We start from the raw sequence: 24155 nt of genomic DNA, 5'->3' as shown, positions 1-24155 counted from the left end.
GATAAATCCGAACTCTAAACTCCAATACCCGTTAAGTCAAATAGTTATTGGTTAAAAATAATATATGTAAGAAAATTTTGTTACATTCGAATTAATTTAAATAAATATTACTAAATAATCCAATCGTTTAAAAATTAATTAGTTATTTATTAGATAAGCTTTGTAACCAAGTAAAAAATTGGCCAACAACAAATATGGATTTAAATAGAAAATCAAAAAATAATAAAAATAAATAATAAATAATCTAAATTTTTTAAAACACCTAAAAACAATAAACGCGTGCATGTAGATACCATCATTTTATACTGTCATTGCATGCCACTCTTATTTTGTAAATGGCGCGAAAATCCCGATGATGGAATTTCCCCGAGGAGCTCGTAGAGACGAGTTCTTCCGGGGATATCTCTAGGTGAGGAGGATTTCGAGACTTCACCAAAGCGTTGGGATAGTCTTCGAATAATTTTCTAATAAAATATTACCGACTCCATCATTTAAAATAAACAAGTCACGACATCATTCTACGCTTGCATCATATGCATACGTAAAACCAAGTGAAAAACTCAGTCTGACAATTCAATAAAATTCAATTAATAAAATAGGGATTAAACTAAGAAAATGTTATGTTAAGATAACTTAAGATTAAATGGTACCATTCGTAGAACGGGCGTCACGGAGGTGCTAACCCTTCTCCGTACGTAACCGCACTCTCGAACCCACCTCTAAAAAAAAACGTGGACCAGTTCTCGTTCTTTCGACGGACCTAAAATTAATTTAGGACTCTGTTGATTAAGAATCGGGTTAATAGGTGACCAATCACACCTTAGATAAACATGATTGGTGGCGACTCCCACACCCACACGATTTTAATTTTGGCCCACGTCTGGCGAACGGGTTCCCGAACCCGCACGTCACGACACATCTAACTAAACGATAAAGGGTTAATCAAATCATGAATGTTTTACTCTATAGAGTTAGAGCTTTGGTGGTTTTCGACACATGGGATAGAACTTATTAGAAGTCTAGGAGTTCAGATTGGAAATCTTTTCCTGTCCATGATCATTTTCGCCAACGTCAAATTTGTTGAAACTGTTTATCTGGTCTTCCATTGCAATTCTTGCCAATGTCTCAGCAACCTATAATCTGGAAGAACTAGCATGTATTTTTAAAGGACTCGGATTCAAGTACATGCCAAGCTTAAGTTCCTGGTTTGCATTGCTATATACAGTTCAATCCATGGAAGATAAAGTTTACTATATCCTGCACAGTTATATATTAACTTCCATCACATTTCCCAATGCAAAACTGTTAAGAGTAAAGACTAAAGAGACATCAGACACACGGCATACCTTGAGGAGGAACTAGGAAGGAACGTGCTGAAAACGAAAGCGCACAGAGGGCACATGCAGTAAGGGGCTGCCAGCGATAAGGACAGGCAGCAAGAGAGTTTCACTTTCTTGACTGCAATTGTCAGAAGTTAAACTATGAAACAAAAAATAACAGAAGAAACAAATGTGGGCACAGAATTGAATAAAGTTCTAGGCTTTTTACAGAAGGAAACATATACCACGTTTGCCTTCAATGACATGTTTACACCATTAACAGCTACCATACACTTTCACACAGACAAAAGCACTACAGGGTAACTAAAGCCGCCCTCATAAAGTAACAGTGAAGATAATAATTTACTAATTGATGAATGATTATTGTCGAATATTCCTTGTTAACGTTATCTTAATTGGTTCATGCATGGGCCTTCGCTCCACAGTGACTTTTCTCTTTTAGACGATTAGGGGTTACCAAAAAGATGAAAATGATAGGAGGAGAGGGCACTGGTGTTGGCAATTGTCTATATTCAGTTCAGTTCTCATGCAAAGGGTCGCCAGTTGCAATCAAAGCATCCTTTTGTTTCACCATTTCATAATCATGATTAACAAATTATTAGCATTAATATGTACGTGTCATTGGTACCATTAGCTTATGATAATAACTATATGGCGTAGTCATTAATGATGATATTATTATATAATGATGTGATAAAATAATAGAATTCCGTTTTGCCTGCGGAAGAAGTTAGGAGTCCTGGTAACAAAGCAATAAACAAAGAAGGAAAACGTGGAGAAGCCTTGATCAGGGTGAAGGGTATTAAAAATTGGCTTAAACCTTAAAAAATATATCTTATTCTATATTCTGATAATTCAATTAAGTTTATTACTTTCCTTTTTTGTTTTTGCTAACATGTGATATGCAAGGTGTAGTTATTGTTATGCAATTAAGCCATCTTTGTGTCAACTCTTGAGAAACAGAGACATGTTCTCATGCTTTGAAGACAATCAACAAATTTCCCTTTAAACTAACTCAAAAGGCCTTTCTGTCAGCGTAGACAAAATCACTTAATTTGCATGTGCAAACGTCCCCAAACCCATCCAATTGACCTGAAAACAAAATGAATAAACCCCATCCCAAAAAAAAAATGAGAAAACCCCATTGTATGCAGATTGGCATGACCTTAAAAACAAAATAAATGTGTCGTTGCTTCACATTCAAGGTATTGCTGTACCCATTGACTTCATCCAATATCATTTATAGTTTATGAATATTAGTATGCTTATTTAGTGCCGAGAAGTGATGGAAAAAAGAATTATTTTGAGAGATAATTAATGGAAAAATCAAGGTGGAGAATCTTTTCACAGCAGGGCAACAGCATTGACAAGTTTTTTCCTAGGAAGTGTGGAATCTGGAGATAACGGTGAAGGAAGCCAACTGCAGTAGGACCATGGATGGTTACAAATTGAGATATCCAGGGAATATGGTGAAGACAAGAGATAAATTATAATACATATACTATCATGATGTAAGCCAGGCCAGAAAAGTAGGTGCCTTCATTAATTGAAAGCTGAAAAATCACTTTCATGGCTTATTCATGGAAAGTCCCAAATTTTATTAGCTTCTTCCTCCACTTATTCACCAAATCAAACAACCATATCTCAATTATTGGGTTTTGCTGTCACCTAGCATGGAAGAAAGTATGATTGGACTGCATTCTTTCCTTTCCATTTTCAGAAATTGAAAGAATTGGTAGAAACAAGGTTAGATGGAATAACCAAAGGGGTATGCATGATGCACAATGAGGGATTCATAGAAGAAAACTGATTCACATTTTCTTTCAATCTTATTCAACACTATAATGGTGGAATGAACAGGAGTTAAGTCTATATATAACTGCATATGACTAACATCATAAACATTCCAAAAGAGAGCAATACTGAAACAATCTGATCCTTATTCTATTACTTACAAACTCGACCGCGAAGAATCGCAGAAGACGCAGCAATCTGACACTATGTGGTGAATAATGCTTCCTTCTTGAACTCTAACATTCCTACTCTGTCTGTTCCAAAGGTGAACCGCAAAGCTTTGCCTGCGGATTTGCTCAAGCTTATTATGCAACCAATTTGAGTGAACCTTAGTTCTAGGCCCTTGGAAAAGACTTCGAATTCTACTCCAATCGACCGGATAAAATGCTGATGGAGGCAACACGGTGAAGTTAAATCCAGGCCTACCGGTAACCCTTGCAACAACCCTTGAAACCAAGTAAGGACCATTGTGACCCCACTTGTTTCCATCAAAAGTGAGAGCAAATTCTTGAATGAACTTGTACAGCAAGGGGTGGTGCTTATCAAATATCAGCACAGCATTGTTCAATCTGGTCCAATTCTTCGTTTCAAGATTGATGGATTGAGCACCAATCACATTTCTTAAGTTATTGAACCTCTTTAAAACTATAATATCTGTATCTATATAAATACCACCATACTTGTATAACAAAGCAAGTCTAAGCAAATTAGAGATATTTTGACCCAAAGAAACCTCACCAGGATTAAGATTTCCTCTCTTTAACCGATTAAACCACAACTCTGCATAAGTATTCTTGAATATATAATCAAAATCAGGATCAAAAGCAACCAACTTAAACCCCCGGTCCAAAAATGGCTTTAAAACAACCTTTCCCCTTTTAGAATCCAATGAATTTGACACGATAAGTAAACAAGCTTCTGGGTGTGACCTGAACACACTTTCAACAGCAAGCAATTCTCTATCACCAAACGACTCTACTGAAGAAATCCAAGTCATGAAAAACCGAGACTTACACTTGGAATTCTGAAAAAAATCCTTAACTTGGGCGGAGAACCCCTTTGCTTTTGTCCCTGAACGCAGAATCCTCAATATCTGACGGCTTAAACGAGCCTGTTTTGGCCTAAAAACCAAAGGCTTATCAACAGGAACCACTGAAAAGTTTGGTTTTTGCAGAAGAGGCAAATGGGTCTTTGAAATAACAGGTGGGTTCTCTTCTTTGACCGCATACATCACCGAGGATGCCAACTTTGTCACCTTCTTGTCCCCGGGAAGATTCTCAGGCAACACATTGGCGGGCTCTGGTGAAGATTTGGCGGGAACAGGGAGGTTAATGTAGAAGACAGAGAAACCATTGCAAGCTAGAAGAATGAAAAGGAAAAGAGCAACAATGGAAGTGGGTAACAAGAACACAAAGCCATAGACTGAACTTTTGATACGTTGGAAACGGTGGTGAAGTCTGGTCATTTCAAACATTGCCCCCCCCTTCTTTTGGCACTTTTGGTCTTGTAAGAAACTAAAGTGAATTGCTTGAAGCTCTTGGCACTAGTAGTAGTAGTAGTAGTAGTAACAGTCGTTTCATTTGTACATAAAAAGAAAAAAGTTCTATGTAAGAAAGAACCAAGACAGTTGCCAAAGACAAAAACAGAATAGAAGAAGAAGAAGGAGAAGGAGGGAGGGAAGGGATTTCAATGGAAATGGAGGAGGCGGCAAAAAAATAAATTTTATTTTAGAGTTGTGGTTTGGACATTGGGAATCAAAAAATGTAAGACAACGGAGTTCTCCAAAGCTGCTTTTATTACGAGAAAGAAAGGAAACCAAGTACGATGCTGTTAATGGGTAGCGCTTTTCTTTTTTTTTTTTGCCCCTCATAAAGTCACTTTATTTTCTTTTTCCCTTCGGGTGGTGAAACGACGTCGCATCTGTCCTTTTGTCGGACTACTTAAGATAATTTTCATTTGGTAAAATTTTATGTCATTAATGATGATTAAGGAAGATTATGGTGGAGAGATTATGCTTATTCAAAATTACCATAAGGTACAGATTTTGAGAAATAATTTGCATTTTTAAATCCTATGAAGAAATTATTATTAACTTTAGTTTGTGAACAATAAAATTGAAAAAAGAAATCAGAATCTTTTTATAATTATTCGACAAGTGGACTAATTTTAATGCATTTAGATAACGAACAACAAAAAACAATAAAAGGATTCCAACACCATCCACAAAACCAACCTGCCTCAATCAATTTTCTGACATTAAAATTAATTCGTGATTCATAACTTGTCTATTAATATAATAAAACAATTTATTTACTAATCTCTGAACTTAATCATATGTAAGAGAAATATTCTAATTCCATTGACTAATATAGGGTTCAAATAATTCTTACAAATAAATAAAAAAAAGGGCCCAATCTCATGCCAACTAATGCTGGGGCTGATCCAAATTTCAATAAAGATTATCACAATTATTGATTTGGCAACTAAAACTAAGTTACCATTTTAAGAAAGTTTTACTAAAAATAGATTCCCAAAGCCAAAAAATCAATCTTTAATTGATTTCTTAGAATAGACTCTTTAATTGCAAAAGCTTGTTCAAGAATTTCAAGCCCAAAATATTTGTCCAAGCCCAAGAGCCATTTTCCCCTAGAAAAAGATTAACCAAAGCCTACCTAGCCTTGACGAGGCTAGGCCTTGTTAGGAGCGGGGGGCTAAAACAGGGAGAGAACGGTGGATATGTTTATTGAATAACCCCTACATTTATTAAGGAAAACCTTCCCGAAACCTTAAGCATACTGGAATAGGATTGCTTCTGGATTACTAGTAGCTATGGTTTGAAGAGCACTTGGGCCTTCGAGTCTTGATACCATTATTTTACCTTTTTCTAAATAATATAAAAAATTTATGTTGCACTAAATAAAAATTGGTAAAACAGGAGCAAAAAGAAAAACTTATTTCCCTTCAATGCATCACTTAAGTCGTTTCAGAACCATGTTAATATCATGAAAACTTTATCTTTTCTTCAACCTCCTTACTCAATATGAAATTGAAAAACCCTACTTATTTTCTTTAAAATAATTAACATAACATTCTCTCCACTTGACCTGACAAGCTCTCGTAGTCATTGGCCAACCTACCCGCTTCCCCATAATCGTGCTTACCATGAGCATCGAATTTAGATTGAATTTGCCCTGATAACACTTTGTCACAAAATCATTATTCTCTCTTTAAAGGATTAACCTAATAAAATGTGCAATTCCTGTACTCATAAGCTCCTCAAAATCTCACTTGAAACAAACTTCCTACTTCCTCTAAAATACTTGATATGACATTAGTATTTGAAAACTATCATAACCTAGGTAAGGAAACTCAAACATCTGTTAAAACAAGACAGCCAAATTATGGAAGTCTTTTTCTCTTCTACAAATCAACTGCATTAGCTGCATGGGTAGTGATCACTTCTATTTTTTCCTCCCGTTCTCCGGTATGCATTATCTTTCATAAAACAAACCAAAGCTAGATGGTAAGTTTTGCTATAATAAAGACCAGCACTCAAACCATGATTTGATAAACCGAAACCTACGTATACTCACACCAAAAAATACTTAATTCAACAAGCCTCAAGGCAGTTTGATCAAATGACATGGTACAAACTTTCCTTCAAATAACAGCTGAAATAAAAATATCATTACCTATACAGGCATTGCTTAGATGTAACATTTTATTTCAAAGAAGCCCTCTTCTTCTCTTGTAGTCACTAACTGTCAAGGTAAGAGCATGTCTCCTCCCATCATTCTCAGGGACTCGGCATCCAACAGTTGCTTCTATCCTCTGTTTCCTAGCCATGAATCCTGCCACAGCTCCCTGGGGACCACCAAACCTCTGGAGCGCATTTAATGAGATTGGAATCTCGAAGTCATGTAGCATGTTAGATTCTGTCCCTTCATCAACAGGTGCACTTGTATCAACCAACTTCCCAGCACCAGCAGCTTCTTGCAAGGCAGCCACTGTAGCTGCCCTGCCAGCCTCTGCAGCAGCCCTTGCATCATTGCCATTTCCACTGGCAATCACACCAATTCTATCACCATTAGCTACTGCTGCTGCATCTGCTCCAGGAGGCTTTGCAACATAGTAATTCCTTGATCTAGTCCACCTCCTCGAAAATGGATCATACCCAGCCTCTCCTGCTTTTAAACCAGTATTTACGGGTTTCAGTTCTGATGCATTTTTAAAATTCTCAGCTCTGTTCTTTCTATTCATCTCAGCCAACCTAACAGCCTTGGCATCTTTCTCCTGTGCCTGCCGGGATGCCTCCAGTTGCTGCAGTCTCATCTTAATCCTCTCCACCTCTGCCTCATCATGCTTACTTTGTGCAATTTCCAGGTCCCTTCTCAGTCGATCCTTCTCAGCTGCAATATTTAATGGTCTAGATGAGGTGGACTTTTTCTCCTGCAACATCTGCTTTACAGTAGCTGCTGAATAGACAAATGTTTTAGCCTTTTGTAATGCTTCCTTCTTTTCAAGCACATCTTGTTTGCTTGGCATCCGGCCTCCACTTCGCTCCAACTCCCTAATCAATTGTCTAAACTCCTCCTCTTGCGGTGGAGAGTCTGAAATCATAGCCATCTGCCACCTGGCAGCAGAGCTTTCATTGCCCCAAACAACATTCAAATACTTATATGTTGTCTTGTTCTCTAGTTTGTATGTCCGCTCAGGTTCTGTGGCATCAACATTTCTGACCATGCAGAGCCTGTAGATAGGGCCACTCTTCGACCTCCCAATTCCAACTCTTACATAACAACCCACAATCAACTCTTCAAAAAATGGCTCCATAAACCATTTTGCAAGTTTTGACCTTCTAATAGTAATTTCCTTTATATCATCAAATGTTGGGCCGTCTGGCCCCTGCATGCCCCTATCATCATCACTATCAACCATTCCACCATCCCCAGTTGATCCTTCATCTTCGCTATTAGACCTACTTTCACTGTCACTCTGACTAGAGCTACTTAGACTTGATGCAGTGAAGGGTTTCCGCTTGACTGGTGATAAGCCCCGGCTACCCGAACTTCCTCTAGATGCATCTCTCAACTTACGATGTGCCTCTGGATCTTGCTGCTTCAGTCGTTTTGCTCTCAACTCATTCAGGGCATCATCCTTAGCAGCTGCCCTATCAGCAGATCTAGCTGATGACCGCACCCCACGAGAAGACGGAAGAGGTGGAGTCTCTTTCCGAGACCGGCTTGGCCTATCATTTTCCCGCTTCGATCTAATCTTTTCAGTAAATTTTTTATCACCTCTCTTATCTGCACGTTCTGACAGAATCAGTTCTCTTTCAAGTTCAGTCATCTGTGCAAGCTTTCGCCTGTCATCCTCATTCTTGTAAAGATCATCACCAACATCAGATTCATCACTGCTGTCACCCTCATGAACAGAAACACCATCATCATAATCACCTTCTTCCTGACTGCCCTGATCATCATCTCTTTCAGCAGGGTCCAGCCTCTTCTTCAATGGAACTTGTGATCCAGATGGCTTTCTGCTTGCATAGCCATGATCATCATCTGAATCGTCATCCCTAGAGTCACTTCCACCATCAGAATAAGAACCCTCACGTCGCCTTCTAGATGGTGGAAGCGAGTGCCGGTTTCTCCCTCCTGTACCAGTTCTTCCTGCTGCCTCCAGAAGCAAATTTTCCAAGTCTGCCATGATTACCGGCACACCCTTCTACCCTGTGATAGTTTGTTCCACTCCTGAACTGGAAAGTTACAGTGTACCAGTTTGAACAGTCATTACCACAAAGAAAATATTTATACAAAGGGAAACTATGAAGAGATGCTGATTAAATGGACACATAGGAAGCATGTAAACCCGTTTGAAGAGAAAATTAAACATTACCCTTTGGTGCATGAAATAATAATAATGTAAAACAATTTCAATTAACAATATAAAAACTAAAGGGTTCTACTTTAATAACCTCAACTTCCTCCTCTATTCTTCTTCTTCAGCTCTTCTTCCACCATTACTAATGGTGAATCTCAGAATTGATCGAAAAACATTGTAGAAGTGCAATAAAGAAGCAATGACCCCCTAAAAATGCTTGTGATGATCAAAACGCAGATCTAAACCAGATACATTGAAAAGTCATAATTTGTTAACTCTCTACATGCAACAGCAAAATTTTCTTTTATTTTCAAACTGCGTAAAGGCTCGGGATACCATGAATTTCAAAAACAAACAAAGAAAAGGCAGAGAAGGGGAAAATACCGGCGCCGACGTAGCGACGGAGGCGACACCGCCTTGACCGTAAAGATTAAAAACAAACCAGTCCAACAGGAAAATTAGAGTAAAAGAGGAGGAGAGAGGTTGAGGCTAACCTTGAAGAGCTATCGTTCTCGTCGCGGATTCTTTTGATCCGAGCCTTAAATCGGAGAGGTTTGAATAAGAAACCGAGGGTTAGTAGGGGAAGAAAGGGCGAGCACCAGACGCTGAGTTGGACGACAAATAACTTGGGTCGGGATATTAAGCTCATCGGCCCATATGTTACCTGCCAATGTGGGAGGTAAAAAAAAAAAAAAGTGACGGGAATCATTGTTCGGAAATTTTAAATTCATATAATTTTAAGAATATAAAATTAAATAAATTTAATTTACATCTCTATTAATATTTACTTTGTGAATAATTTTTGCTCCCACAATTATTAATTTTATTTAATAAATTACAAAAACTCCTTCAAATATGAATAAATATATCAATTTTAAATTAAAATATATTTTAATAATTTTATTAAATAAAATTAACAGTCTAAATTTTTATAAAAACAAAAAATTTCCATGAAATATTAATTAAAAAAACATTTAGAGAGTGTTGTTTTAAAAAAGAATCACAAGATAGATATCATGTGAGAAAAATGAAACCACAATTTAAATAGAGTTTACTCTACAAAATTCCCAGAACAAAAATAAATATTTTAAAATCTTTTTAAAATATTAAGAATTTAATCTTCCTGACGATATAGGCGGACTGGCCCATTTTGCTGTTATATGGGCCTAAGTTGGTGCAGTTTTTATGGGCCCACTTAAATGTATCCTCTTATTGGGCCTGAACTGGGCCTGAATCTGTTAAACTTTTGTGGATCTACTTTTTATTTAATTTTTAATTTTAAACATGACGAAATAAAATGGTTCGGTTAGTAGGTATCGCCACTCCTATGTCTGCAGCTAAGCTTTCGTCAGTGAACTAAACGAAAGAACAGGAACAGAATCAAGAGTCAAACAATAATAAGAACCTCAAAACAATGGAGCAAATCCAGCACAACTTCGTCACCGTACGAGGTCTGAAGTTTCACGTTGCTGAAATGGGGACAGGTAAAAGAAGAGAAAAGGTTCTACTGTGCTCGTCTTCACTTCTTTACCATAAAACCTTAACTGATTTTTTTTTTCTTTTGTTTTTGGTTTTTATCAAATAATTTGGGGTTCTACCTTCAGGTTCTAACGTCGTGGTGTTCTTACACGGATTCCCGGAGATATGGTACACGTGGCGACACCAGATGGTTGCTGTGGCCGATGCTGGGTTTCGGGCCATTGCACCCGATTACAGAGGCTACGGACTATCCGACATACCACCCGAACCCGAAAGGACCTCCTTTGCTGACATCGTTTCCGACCTTGTTGCTATCTTAGACCACCTCGGAGTCAATAAGGTCAACTTTTCTGACTTTTATCTATGTTTTGGTGAGCTTATATGTATCAAAGAAACTGTGTAAGATTGAAGGAATTGGGATTCGTTTTGTTTTCTAATTATAATTTGCTATATTCCCATTAATCAGATTGAAGGAATTAGGGCTTCTTTTTTGGTGGGATTGTCTGATAAATTGAAGCAGACTTAGCTTTTTCTAAGTGTTCTCGCAATGCTACCTTCATGTTTGAGTTAAGCGACTTGGAATTGATTCTTCATCTTTGTTGTTTGCTCCCTCGCTATGAGTGTAGGTTTTTCTTGTTGGAAAGGATTTTGGAGTCTGGCCTGCTTACCACGTTGCCCTTCTCCACCCCGATAGAGTCTCTGCTGTTATAACACTGGGAGTGCCATATCTTCCTCCGGAACCTCCGAAGTTTCATCAGTCCCTACCTGAAGGTTTCTACATATCAAGATGGAGGGTATATTTTAGATTTTTTGTTGAAGTGTTAGAAGTAATTGGAAAAGTGAAAACCACATTACTTGATTGAATTATATTCCGTCGGGTTTCTTGTAGGAACCTGGACGCGCAGAGGCTGACTTTGGACGATTTGATGCTAAAACAGTTGTAAGGAACATCTACATACTCTTCTCCAGAAGCGAAATACCAATAGCAGCAGAAAACCAGGAGATCATGGATTTGGTGGATGCTTCTACTCCTCTCCCACCTTGGTTCACGGAGGAAGATCTTGCAGCATATGGAGCTTTATATGAGAAATCTGGATTTAGGACTGCATTACAAGTTCCATACAGGTATGTGTGTTGATTCTAATAAAAATCAGTGATATATGGGACCTTTTCAATTTATGTTCTAAGCACTCCTTGATCCTTTCCTTAGTCAATTGCATGTGCTGCTGTAATCTCCTCCAACGTAGGCCATAGCAGCTGGCTGACCACAGCATCTGGATAGAATTCTGTAGACTGCTAGTCTATTAGTTTTAACTAGGCTATGATTGCATGTACTGCAAAGGTTTTCCCCTGCTTGCTAATTATTTGAGTTTTAGTTCAATTTATGCTCATATTTCAGGTTGATTTATGCTTTTGTAGGTCCTTTGAAGAAGATTTTGGCATAACAGATCCAATAGTTAAAGTTCCCGCGTTACTGATTATGGGTTGCAAGGATTATGTCTTCAAATTTCCTGGGATAGAGGAATACATAAAGTTCGGAAAGGCACAAGAGCTTGTACCTGGTTTGGATATCATATATTTGCCTGAAGGAACCCATTTTGTTCAGGAGCAGTCACCTGAGCTGGTGAATGAGCTAATCCTTGACTTCCTCAAGAGCCACATTTGACGGTGTCAGTGTGTGAAATGTGTCTAAGAATTGGCTGGCGTTTGTAGGAATCTTTAAATACTGAATGAATATGAAACTCAGTTATTGTAATGTAATCCAGTGACATCCTCTTTAAAGTATTGAATGTATGTCTTCATATACTGGAATAAAACACAGCCCTACAGCCAGTGGGCAGTATAGCCTCGGATTTTCCCTGGAGAGTCTAATGCAAAATGTAAAACTTTGGGATGAATTTGACCCTTATCCAGCAAGAAATGGGATCTACTGACAAGCTGATGGCTGTTGAAGTGAGAGGAGAGATAGATTATAACTCGAATACTGGTTTAATCAGTGATTGAGAACCCTAGATGCTGTTCTTCTCCCGTACCCCTTGGTACTGTTAGATTATAACTCGAATACTGGTTTAATAAGTGATTGAGAACCCTAGATACTGTTCTTCTCCCTTGCCCCTTGGTACTGTTCTTCTTCCTTGCCCCTTGTTTCTCTAACTTAACCTGAGACTTTGATCCTAGGCAATTCAAGACCATGGCCAGCTGGTCTGTAGTCTGCACAGAAAGCACTCTCTCCTGGTTTCGAAGCAACTTTTTTTGTATTTTATCAACTATCATCGGACTCTAGTCTTGAACCATATGACGGAAATCATCTTTAAGAGACCATGATTCCCCTCTCAGCCTAGATATCTGAATTCTCGGCTTGCTTAACCAGTAAGTATGGATATGCGCACTTGGACCACTAGGGAAACCGTGAAACGGGTCTCTTGCAAAAACCAACCTAACCCGAACTCAGTGCCTGCGCGAACCGTTGGGCCATTGAGTGACTAGCCACCTTCGACCTTCCTAAAAGAATTTCTCTAGCCTCATTTGGTTAGAAATTGATAGTCAACTCTCTCTCTCTCTCTCGCACAATGGATCAAATACAGCACAAGCACATTGATGTAAGAGGAGTGAACCTTCACGTTGCTGAGATTGGAACAGGTTTCAATTGACATTCCTTGTTGCTTTGAGAAATCTACAATGTTATCTTGTTATGCTTCATATAATGTTCAGTCTTCTCTGCAGGTTCTTCAGTGGTTGTATTTCTACATGGTTTTCCAGAGATATGGTATTCATGGAGACATCAAATGATTGCAATCGCTGGTGCTGGTTACCGTGCAATTGCACCTGATTTGAGGGGATATGGACTATCTGGAAACCACCCAGAACCAGAGAAAGCATCCTTCAACGATTTCGTCGATGACACCATAGCCATTCTTGATTCTTTCCACATCGACAAGGTAGAATATCTTTTGGATGATGACCCTTTTCATCCTAAGTCATTTATACACGATTAGTGTTTATTTTGTGATCCCTGCGTACCATTAGCTGTTTTTATATCAAATCTTGACTGAAACATCCTGCTGACAGGCTTTCCTTATCGGCAAAGACTTTGGGTCGTGGCCTGTTTATCTGCTCTCCCTTTTCCATCCAACAAGGGTTATTGGAGTTGTGTCGTTGGGCGTGCCTTTCTTTGTTCCTCGGCCTCAAAAGTTCCGGGACCTTCCTGAAGGTTTCTACATTTCCAGGTGGAAGGTAGTTGATTTCCCAAATTTCGCCACAGCTAGGACTAGAGACTTTATTTGTTCGATTTGGCATTTGATCATGATTTCCCTATCATTGACCATTATAGGAGCCTGGAAGAGCTGAGGCTGACTTTAGCCGTTTTGATGTAAAAACCGTCTGGCGAAACATCTATATCCTCTTCTCAAGAAGTGAAATTCCTATAGCTGAGACAGGCAAGGAGATTATGGATTTGGTTGATCCATCTAACCCCTTTCCACCATGGTTAACCAATGAAGATTTAACAACGTATGCTAAAGCATATGAAAAATCTGGGTTTAGTTCCCCAATGCAAGTCCCTTACACGTAAGATTTCTCGAACATTCCACTTGATTAATCTTTGCTGCCCCTGCTCAATGTTGAGCACAATGTTTATCACTGTCTTCTATGATCTCAAATTCTGTATTCATGTAGGAGACTGCCTGAAGAGTTCACCATCGAAAACCCAAAAGTGGAGGTTCCGGTGCTTCTAATCGTGGGTGGAAAGGACTATTTCCTCAAATTCCCCGGGATTGAAGACTACATAACAAGCGAAAAAGTAAGAGACTATGTAGCTGAATTAGAGATAGAGTTCTTGCCAGAAGGAACACATTTCATGCAAGAGCAGTTCCCAGACAAGGTGAATCAGCTTATTGTCAACTTCCTTGACAAAGCATGTTCCATCAAGTAACTAAAGTCGAGCCCTTATCCAAAAGATCGTTGGGCATACTTTCACAAACCAAATTATCAACTGTACTCTTAAGGAAGTGTGCTTATGCATGTCTTGTATTACATTTTTGCATATTTAAGCCAAGAGATCAGGGCTTGACATTGCAAAAGATTATCAAGGTTGCGTTTCACTTGATAGAGCAGCAGCAGCCACTAGCCAGAGCCAAAAATGTTCAGCAGGACTGGAACTCTGGTTTGAATGGTAAACCGCTTGACAATTACTTATGAACTAGCCCAGAAATGCAGGAATGCAGGCACGGTGAGGGGCTGTCACCCATATCCATTTACAGCCAACGTTAAGAGAAATATCATCTCCTTAAGTTGACATATATTTTCATGACAAAAAGTAATGCATATATGTACAATTATACAACATGACATGCACAAGACAATTGAAAACTACATGATTATACTTTAACTTTCATATACACGAGTCTTGGCCTGCATCAAGATGATGGAATAGTGCTACAAAGAATACTATTGTCAAAAAAATAAAAACTAATAAAGGGAAAATTGTGGGGTAAAAACAAACAAACGGGGTCAATGGACTATAATAGAGGTCTGTCGTCAGTACAGTGTGCTGCCCAATCCCATCCTCGTGGGCACTGGCATTGTGTGATAACAAACAGCTAATCTAAAAAGGAAGACAAGGCTGTACAGATTATTTCATCAGTTCTCACGGTATCCGACATGATTCAATCACTTCAACCACAGCTTTATGAGTCTCTGGAGAAATCATGTTTAGTGTAAAATGAAATGCCTGCAGGTGGAGAAAAGAAAGCAAGTTACAGATTATCAAATTGCATAAAAACGTACCAAAGTTCCAATAATTCAGTAATTTCAAGGCCCAAATTCCGCAAATTGCTTTCCAGTCAATGGAAGGGCATATCAAACCATGACCAACTAATAAACCCTATAGTCAAAATACCTGGCCTAAACTTTTGTCTAAAGTCCAATTTATCTTGCTCATGATGAATGAGCTATGATCAACTGACAGATGATGTCAATCTACTACTATTTTGGTGCTAATTTCATAATTGATGGTACACAGATTAAAGACATACCACAAATCTCTCCAACACAGGTACCAGAATTGCCAGGCTGTGATTTGGGAGACAATCAGCAATTGCATTTCGTGTGCTCTTACTGTCAAAGGGGGCAAAATACTTTAGTATGTAAACGTGGAAACTGAGCACTGGGAAAGATATAAAGCATACCAACCTTTCAGTAGAAAGAAATGCAAGTAGTAGAGCTGCGTAGGCTTCTAAAATCATCTTCTCCGCTTCTTTCTCTTCTTGTAGCACAGCAGCCTCGTCATTCTGTGTAATGCAATACAAAAAAGATTAAGGCATGCCAATCATGATAAATTATTGGAGCTCACTAGCATAACATACATAATGCTTTAATTCTCTGAATCATGAGGAATGAGAGGAAAGGGGGAAAAAGGGGGAGGGGGGTAGGGTGGAAGCAGAGAAATAATGCCCAGACTCCATAACATATTGAGAAGAAGTCCTCACCCAAGGCAGAACTTCCCCAGCTGCATCATCTTCTCCTTGGTTTGCGAGGAAGATGGCACATAGCAGTGGAATTACAGCCATTTGACTCTTCTCTGCTAACCCTTCTGAATTTGGTACGAAAACAGAAGCCGCTGCAAGCCGTGATCTGCATAGAAATATTAGCACTTCACTGTTACGCGCTCGCAGCTATGAGTATAAAAAGGCATAAATGACCTCTCTACTTTGCTGTGTAAGCCACTGCACAGAATACAAAGGTAAATCAACCTGTTGTGTTCATCCTTCTCTACTAGGTTCACAAGCAGACCCAGTATTGCTACAAGGAAATCCAACTCTGGATCAGTAAGAGGTCTGTCGTTCCGGTCATGAAGTTCTAAACTAAGAGAATTCTCTTCCATTTCACTGACACGAGGCAAATATGAGCAGAATGAAGGGAAGTGACTCGCAATCAATGTAGACAAGGTCTCTAGGGCCCCAGAGGCAGCAATTTGCTGACAGCCGAGAGGGTTGTCATTTGTTAAATTCATCAAAACCTGCCAAGATAACACGCCACCATTTGATTTAAAAAAACCACTCTAGTAAGAGAGAAAACACACAGGATATCAAGATGTTATAAGCAAAGCCAGTTTTATATTGTCTATAAAATTGCGCAGGCCTATTTAATCCATTCAATACCATTCAAGGATTCGAAAAGCAGAACAAGGACAAATGGTAACTTCCTTTCACCTCATTGCAATCATACATATGATTAACCCATTGAAGCTAAAACAAGCCACTGTAAACTACATATTTAAGAATACCTTCACAGCAGCAAGAAGGCAGTCTGATAGAAGGCTGGAATATTCTTCTTCAGCACTTTGAGAACCAGAAGTTGCATTAGAATGACGATATTCTTCATTGGTAAATTCCGTCTGGCAAATTTCCCCATTACTTGATTCTTGTTGGCTAATTGTAAATTGGAATTGATGCTCATCTTGGATTTCTCCATTTCTTAGCCCAAGTTTCTCATGTTTTTTAGTTCGGGGTATCTTTTGTTTCCGAGATAGTAAGTCCCACTTTGAAGGCACAAAATCATCTTCACCGAATGCATAAGGATCCTGACTATCCTCTAAAAGTTGCCATTTACCAGCTTTTGTATCATCAGGTCTCTCACAAAGAGTCCCTGACCCATTGCTTGTCACAGGTATTCCATCATCTGAACTTCCTAATTTCCCACTACTTGAGCTGGACAAGGAAGAATGGATTCTCATCTTCAGTAAGTAACTATCATTGGTGGACGTAGGTGTACTTCGAAAACTGGATACAGAACGACCCAAACAATGAGTGGAGGGCCCTGGATCACTCTGAGATATATTGAAGCTCTTTTCAGAGAAGGACCACTCCAAGCTAGAGGACTTTTCAGATGAATTGACAGAGATAACATCATGCCTACCCACTGCAAGATTAAAGAGAATCAATCAAGTCAGACAGCAGCTGCTAGAAATATATATTTATAATAATATCAGGACTGCCCATTACCTTTACAATCTGCAGCCAGAGCCAATTCATCAGTGTCAACCCTTGCTTTAGAATTACTAAAAGCCCTTTCAGTACTGGATGATGCAGAAGAACTCTTAAGATAAAGCCCTGGAAACAACAATATTAGTAAATCACAATGTGAAAATATTTCAGCAGTTAAAAAGAAGATTAAAAGAAAAGATTGGAAGTAGTAATTGCAACACCAGTAACCTGAGAGAATCTTGATTACACTTATGACAAGCCTCGTAAAAGATAGTCGACATCCATCAGAGTTCAATTGGCCTTTCATTTCTAGCAGATGACTCTACAATGAAAGAAAAATGAACATTTAGAATCTAACAGCTTAACATCAAGTGGCAGTTTTAAGTTATACAAACTAAGTGGAAAAAGAAAATAAAAACAAAATAACTCAAAATTGCAACTTACATACCTGATTGTCACTGCTGAGGAATGCCGCATTTTCCATGATTTTCAAACATTTCGAAAGCAGCACCAGGCTCTGCACATCCTTTTTATCTTCAATATGAGGTGAAGGTAAACTCTGCTTTACCCTAACCTGCAGACAAGTGAACACATTACATGTCACCTCTGAATATTTTTTCACATATATATGCATCAAAAATTGCTAGTAAGAAATGGAACCAGATGACTTTCTGAAAATTTAAAGCAAGATTTCTTAATTTCCTTCGGTTGAAATGCAACAGAACAGAAATGAGATATAACATACAAGCTCAGACCTCCATAACAGAATGGCACTCCATGGCCACTTCAAAGACAGCATCAAGTCCTCCAAGCTCTCTCAGTTTCTCCTTGAAATTGCCCCCAGTTTTCCTTACTGTACCAGTTGTATCTGTATGATTGAAACCAATGCAAAGAAACATGAAAGCAATCAGCAACAAGCAGAAAAAGTATATATACGTGGTTGTGCTACATTGAACTACAATTACAGTTCCAATCAATCTATAAAATAAATACTTAAAAATCTTAGATATTTCCATAATATACCTTCAAGAGAAATTTTAGACAAACAAGCTTTCTCCAAAGTCAACAAAGCTATCCATTTTGGTATTAACTCTGGCCTTCTTAAACCACTATCATCCCCATGTCTTGACTTCATTTCCTTGCAACTAACAAGAATTTCCTCAACTTTGGAAATAATGGCAGCAGAGCTTGAATCCAACATTTTAGTTGTATCCCGTGACATGTCGGCTCCCTTGCGTAATGCCAAAAGCTTAGAGCCCACTTTCCCTGTTTTGTTTTCTTTAGCAGTGGGAATGACTGGCTTCAAAAGTTTAATTAGAAACCGAATGCAACTAGGTGATTCCAGGAGATGCTCATCCTGACCCTGACATAATAAATTCACACAAACCTTGATGAATATTATAATTGTCATGTCCAAAACATTTCATTCAACATATGCAAATATTGGTCTAAAACATTGATGCAAACAGACCAAAAGTATAAAAGCTACAACTCATAAATTATGACGCATAATTGATATTTGATCTTCTTGGAACACCTAGAAATAATACATTCACCTAAAATAAATAATTCCCTTCACGCATCTAAGCATGGATTCCTCAACATCTGAACTTCAAAATTATTTTAAAATAAATAAGCATGTTTACATTTTTCTCTCACTCAGTATTAATAAAATTCAACTGAAGATATAATTAAGATGAATGGCAGCACAGATTGACATCCACCTTTAATGATAGCAATACATGTAAGACTGCACTTGAAGACCCACTTTTGCTAAGTATACTCATGCATAAATAATAGTACTAATAAGTTTGGGATTCTTCATTGTTAACTTTCAATTTAATCCTGGATCCAAATCTTCTCACAAGAACCCTGTTTGCATAATATCCTTGACTATTAAGCAAAAATTACATATAGATTCATAAATAGTCACTGAGGTACAGCTTTGAGTGCTGTCAAACTTACATCACTGGTTAAGACATAGAAAAGGGCCACAGCAGCCAGATTGCTTGGGGTGTCATCAAAGTTGAGGCCCAAAATAGCATCGATTATTGTCTTTGCCATCCTGAAATGAACATATTTGAAAAGCTAGCGTAAGGACAACAATGTGCATCACAATAATTCTGACTTCCAGAAGACATGAGGAATCATCATGCATATGCTCAGTCTAAGCAAGAAAATAATACTCAATGGAAAACCACTAAGACCAATCTAATATCTATAGCATTCTTTTAGATAGAGAGTGAAACAAGTATTCAACCAGAAAAAATTTAATGTAAAAATCAGAAAATCAAATAAGCTGAGAAGGTCAATGGACAATCTCTCCAAAAGATTAAAAAAGAAGCAGTCAATAGACAATAACAACAAATTACGAGGGTCGCTGATCCTATCATGGATGACCTCATATGCTAAAGTACCTTAAGCTACTTTCTTAGAAAGCTTTTATACAAACGAAAACACATATCCAGATGCTTACAAAGAACATAGTGCATGTAAAGACATGGTTATGCAAATCTCAAAGAGAAGCTAAGCTAATTATATGTTCCTGTGGATCTTTACATGTACCTATACAATCAAGTCATTAACTAAATGAACCAGTTGGGCATACCTAAACTTACTGAGTTCCAATTCAGTTATGTAGTTCAAGCAATAAATAACAGTTTAAGAAAGATCGAAAACATTACTGAAATTGGAAGATAGTCAATGAGGACATCAAAAAAAAATTAATTACATTGCTTCTTAAAAGATCAGTCAAAATATACGTCTTACATATCTTCTTCCTCATCACTTTTCATCCCCTTAAGATATTATTTATAAAAAGGCTATGTCATGTTTAATGGCCCTCAGACCTTTGAAGGTATTATAGTACTTCAAATTTTAGAACTTTTCAGCTGCTGTCAATAATATAGGAAAATATATATTTTAGAACAGAATTAACATAGACACTCTTAATACTATTAGATTCACAAATTAACAGCCAAACAATAATTTTCAGCTCCAAAGTTCCTAACTCAAAATTTGTGGTCTAAATAATACAAAACTACAACTATCAAAATAATTTCCTAATTTAAAAAATATATATATTTCCTAATAAATTGGCCTTCAAGGAAGACCTAAACCTTTGATACATTTCTCATTTCTTTAACTAAATCGAGAAGAAAGATTTACTTAGAGCCTAGAGATCAACGGAAGGGATTTAAATTTTCAAACTCTTCCTAAAAATTCTAATTCTTATATCCCTTAAAGCCTTAAACCACACTTTAAAACACCCCTAATCCCTTTGAATCGATAAAATAATTTCATGATCATTCAGATTTCAAAAATCCAAGCAAAATTAACACTACCAGATACCCAAATCAATAAATTTCAACAAAGCACATCTCAAAGCTAAAAAACCCAAAAGAATTCAACATACCCATGAGTTCTCAAAAGTCTCCTCTGTTGGGCTGTGCCGCAAATTGAAAGCAGAGACAAGAAACTCGCTCTTCTGATCCTCACTGGCTGGCCTTTCTTTAACCCATCAAGCGCGAAATTAACCTCGTCAACGTGCTCCATCATTTCCCCGAATTCTTGAGCCTCCATCAGAGTCGAAGTCGACGAAATCCAGGGCATAGAAGAATACCCTACCTCGGTTTTGCTCTGATTTTTCTTCTGTTTCTTGGATCTCCTGACGACGCCGTTTCGCGAATCGTCAAAATCGAAATTACTAGTTGTTCTATGGGTCGTTACTTGGTTTTTGTAAACGTCGTCGTTGAATTCTTGAGAGGATGGCCAAAAAGAAGAGGACTCTTGAGAGGTAAAAGGGAAACTGTAGATGTCCTGAGACGGCGCCGTTTCTTGGGAGAGGGGAGGGGAGTCGGAGACGTCGTCGTCCAGAGAGTCGGAGAATGTCCTGGTTAAACCACGGTTGCGGCGACCGTAAGTCCGAACGATCATGGTTTGGGGCCTGCGTTCCTCTCTGGTGGGCGCTATCTCGGATTTGGCATTGAAAAGAAAGAGAAGGGTATTTTGGGCAAAGAAAGACAATAAATTGAGACTTCAAGATTTTTGAAATGAAAATGAAGAAGGTCTCTCTTTCTCTATCCCTTTCTCTCTCTTTCTCTCTCTTAGATGGTGAGCTGAGAGAAGAACAAGGTTTTAGCCTTTTATGTCAAAGAGGAGTGAGCTTCTGGGTATTTGGGGGCTTTCGGGCTGCCATTTTGATTTGGGTCCAGTTTTTATTCTATGAAAGAGTGCATTTCTACCCTAATGACCATCTCATTTTTAATGGGTAGAAATAATACAAATATACCTTTCATAAAATAGATAAAATGTAACACAATTATGTTAAGATTTTTTATTTTGATATTTTTATTTATAAAAATAAGTAAATATATATATATATATATTATTGTATTAATAAAATAAATGAGATTAAACATAAGTTGATAGCTTACATTTTTATATTTAAATTTTACAAATATAACTTCATTTACTGTGTTTTTCAATTTGCCTATTAACTTGTTCTATTATTTTATTATTTTTAATATCTCGTGAGATATATAATATCATATAATATATCACAATCTTATTCTAAAACGGATATACTACAACCTTATTATAAAACAAACCTGAATTTTCTCCTTGTCAACACAAAAAAAAAAAGACTTTCATAGTCTACTATTTGAATATTTTAATGGCATCTCGATTATTACATCGAGGTTTCACAAATGCATAAAACGTTAGTCATCAACTTATTAAATTTATTAAAATAAAAATTAAATAATAGAATCTGACGGTCCATCCGTATCAAAGAATACTGTAAATTATATAGCTAGCAGTAACAACTTTACTTTAACAATTTGATCCTGATTTCTACGAGTGGATTCAGGATCTTTTACCCTTTACACATCAGTATTTTCACCTATATCTTCTCCTTTTTAACCGTTAATTTTTAGTTTTAAACTTTACATTTTGTTTTCAGAAAAACTTTACAATATTTGATATTATCAAGCTTTTTTAAAATTTAATAAATTAAAATTTTCCAGATTTCATTTTGGAACATAATATATATATATATATATATATATATATATAAGTAAATTTCACCTACATTCTAATTTCAAAATTTCTCACATAATTATCTGTTATTTATTTTTTTAATTAACATTTTATGACTCAATTTTATTCTCATAAAAGATTACGCCATTAATTTCACTTAATAAAATTATCAAAACGTTTTCAATTCAAAAAGTAACTTATTTAATCACAATTTTTTATCATTTTACCAAAAAAATTATTTGTGTAACTCGTCATGAAAACAAAATTTATCCACAAAACACAATTTTTTTTTTCAAAAAATATTAGATACTATATAAAAAAATTTGAAAACATAATATATATTAATATATATAATATTATTATTAAAAGCATTTGGGGACCATGTCTCTCCCTAACGGCACGGAGCTAGCCAATTTTCATTGGAGGGGTAAAGGTTAAAAAAAATAAAAATTAAAAATTTTTAAAATTAATATATTAAATTTAATCATTAATAATCAAAAGATTTAAAATAAATAATAATTTTATATAACATGTAAATAAAAAAATTTATATTAGCGTTTTAGGAAAATTTTGTTCGACGATGGTAATATATTTTTAAATATAAACAATTAAATTATTTGTAAGAAACTTATCATCCATTTTGTTTTGAAGTTTTGTTTTTATCGATATAAACGATTAAAAAATTAATCTAATCAACATGTAATATTTTTATTTTATTATATTTAAGTTTATAATACTAAATATTAAATTATAATGTATAAAATATAAATAGTTATATATGATATACAAAATTAATAATATTTTGTTATACTCAAGATAATTTTCTTTCAACTAAATATAAAACGTAAAGCATATTAAAAACATATACTCAAAATAATTTTTTTTATATAATTAGGATTAATAAAAAATAATATATTAGTGAAATTTTAAACAATAACCAATAATGTAACACTTGAACTTATATTTAAAAATTACATATACAATAATTAATTTTTTAATTTTTAAAAATTAAAATCATTAAAAATAAAATCCACATAACAGAAAAAAATCATGACAAGTAGGAGATATAATTTATGTAATAAAAATAAAATATGATTGATTATTCGTAAAAATTTAAAACAAAAAATCTATAGCAACTTAAAATATATGAGCAAATAGAATATAATTGAAAAAACTAAATAAATATAAATAATAATAGTAATATAAATAAAAAAATTAAATAAAAACTTTACTTTTTTATAATTTCACAATATAATGACAAAAAATAAAACAAAATGGGTGGAGAAACTTAAAATATTAAAAAAATTTAAAAATTTGAATAAAATTAAATAAAATTTGTAAAACTATTTTATTATTTTTAATTATATTAATTATTTAATAAAAATTATTTTAAAATATATAATATATAAAAATTTTCAAAAATTCATGACCCTCAGTTCCAAAGGAACGCTCCGCCCCCCGTCTCTCCCTCCACCTCTGAGGAAAGCCCTTGTTCCTCTTGTATTTGGTAACGTGATTTGTCCAAACCGAAATCAAGTTAGAGGTTGAACAGCTGAACTAGGGGCACTGTGGCAAATTGAATGGTAGAGGAGATGGAGGGGAGGAGGTTTAATATCTGCATTTAAAGATTAGGAGC

General features: G+C 36.3%; 5 protein-coding genes across 6 annotated transcripts; 2 read left to right on the top strand and 3 right to left on the bottom strand.

Annotated features, from left to right (window-relative positions):
- Positions 3137-4926, bottom strand: LOC18596888 (lactosylceramide 4-alpha-galactosyltransferase). Its single transcript, XM_007025631.2, has one exon. It carries the CDS (start codon positions 4606-4608, stop codon positions 3292-3294), a length of 1317 nt encoding a protein of 438 aa, XP_007025693.1. The 5' UTR covers positions 4609-4926; the 3' UTR covers positions 3137-3291.
- On the bottom strand, positions 6698-9655 carry LOC18596887 (protein RTF1 homolog). Of its 2 annotated transcripts, none has more exons than XM_007025630.2 (2): positions 9402-9655; positions 6698-8892 (listed from the first exon to the last, which is right to left on the bottom strand). In XM_007025630.2, exon 2 carries the CDS (start codon positions 8841-8843, stop codon positions 6861-6863), a length of 1983 nt encoding a protein of 660 aa, XP_007025692.2. In that variant the 5' UTR covers positions 8844-8892; positions 9402-9655; the 3' UTR covers positions 6698-6860. The 2 variants fall into 2 exon arrangements, with proteins under 2 accessions (XP_007025692.2, XP_007025691.2); XM_007025629.2 differs by having other exon boundaries at positions 9512-9655.
- Positions 10318-12368, top strand: LOC18596886 (bifunctional epoxide hydrolase 2). Its single transcript, XM_007025628.2, has 5 exons — positions 10318-10501; positions 10622-10836; positions 11123-11290; positions 11386-11621; positions 11916-12368. Exons 1-5 carry the CDS (start codon positions 10432-10434, stop codon positions 12160-12162), a joined length of 936 nt encoding a protein of 311 aa, XP_007025690.2. The 5' UTR covers positions 10318-10431; the 3' UTR covers positions 12163-12368.
- Positions 12473-14601, top strand: LOC18596885 (bifunctional epoxide hydrolase 2). The gene is made up of 5 exons (XM_007025627.2): positions 12473-13136; positions 13221-13435; positions 13566-13730; positions 13828-14063; positions 14172-14601. Exons 1-5 carry the CDS (start codon positions 13067-13069, stop codon positions 14425-14427), a joined length of 942 nt encoding a protein of 313 aa, XP_007025689.2. The 5' UTR covers positions 12473-13066; the 3' UTR covers positions 14428-14601.
- Positions 14846-21697, bottom strand: LOC18596884. The gene is made up of 13 exons (XM_007025621.2): positions 20895-21697; positions 19445-19544; positions 18503-18842; positions 18235-18347; positions 17928-18053; positions 17708-17801; positions 17498-17605; positions 16780-17414; positions 16247-16512; positions 15983-16127; positions 15687-15784; positions 15530-15611; positions 14846-15225 (listed from the first exon to the last, which is right to left on the bottom strand). Exons 1-13 carry the CDS (start codon positions 21413-21415, stop codon positions 15142-15144), a joined length of 2712 nt encoding a protein of 903 aa, XP_007025683.2. The 5' UTR covers positions 21416-21697; the 3' UTR covers positions 14846-15141.

Source organism: Theobroma cacao, chromosome 6 (assembly GCF_000208745.1).
Source record: "Theobroma cacao cultivar B97-61/B2 chromosome 6, Criollo_cocoa_genome_V2, whole genome shotgun sequence".
NCBI lineage: Eukaryota > Viridiplantae > Streptophyta > Magnoliopsida > Malvales > Malvaceae > Theobroma > Theobroma cacao.
Note: the sequence above shows the minus strand (reverse complement) of the source record. Positions and strands in the feature narration are given on the sequence as shown.

Coding starts and splice junctions, on each gene's coding strand:
- LOC18596888 (XM_007025631.2), bottom strand. CDS start 4,608: ATGTTTGAAATGACCAGACTTCACCACCGTTTCCAACGTATCAAAAGT.
- LOC18596887 (XM_007025630.2), bottom strand. CDS start 8,843: ATGGCAGACTTGGAAAATTTGCTTCTGGAGGCAGCAGGAAGAACTGGT.
- LOC18596886 (XM_007025628.2), top strand. CDS start 10,432: ATGGAGCAAATCCAGCACAACTTCGTCACCGTACGAGGTCTGAAGTTT. Junction 10,502..10,621: donor CGTTGCTGAAATGGGGACAG/GTAAAAGAAGAG, acceptor TTCTACCTTCAG/GTTCTAACGTCGTGGTGTTC. Junction 10,837..11,122: donor ACCACCTCGGAGTCAATAAG/GTCAACTTTTCT, acceptor CTATGAGTGTAG/GTTTTTCTTGTTGGAAAGGA.
- LOC18596885 (XM_007025627.2), top strand. CDS start 13,067: ATGGATCAAATACAGCACAAGCACATTGATGTAAGAGGAGTGAACCTT. Junction 13,137..13,220: donor CGTTGCTGAGATTGGAACAG/GTTTCAATTGAC, acceptor TCTTCTCTGCAG/GTTCTTCAGTGGTTGTATTT. Junction 13,731..13,827: donor TCTACATTTCCAGGTGGAAG/GTAGTTGATTTC, acceptor TGACCATTATAG/GAGCCTGGAAGAGCTGAGGC.
- LOC18596884 (XM_007025621.2), bottom strand. CDS start 21,415: ATGATCGTTCGGACTTACGGTCGCCGCAACCGTGGTTTAACCAGGACA. Junction 17,606..17,707: donor TGTAATCAAGATTCTCTCAG/GTTACTGGTGTT, acceptor TGTTGTTTCCAG/GGCTTTATCTTAAGAGTTCT. Junction 15,226..15,529: donor CTGTGTTGGAGAGATTTGTG/GTATGTCTTTAA, acceptor CTCCACCTGCAG/GCATTTCATTTTACACTAAA.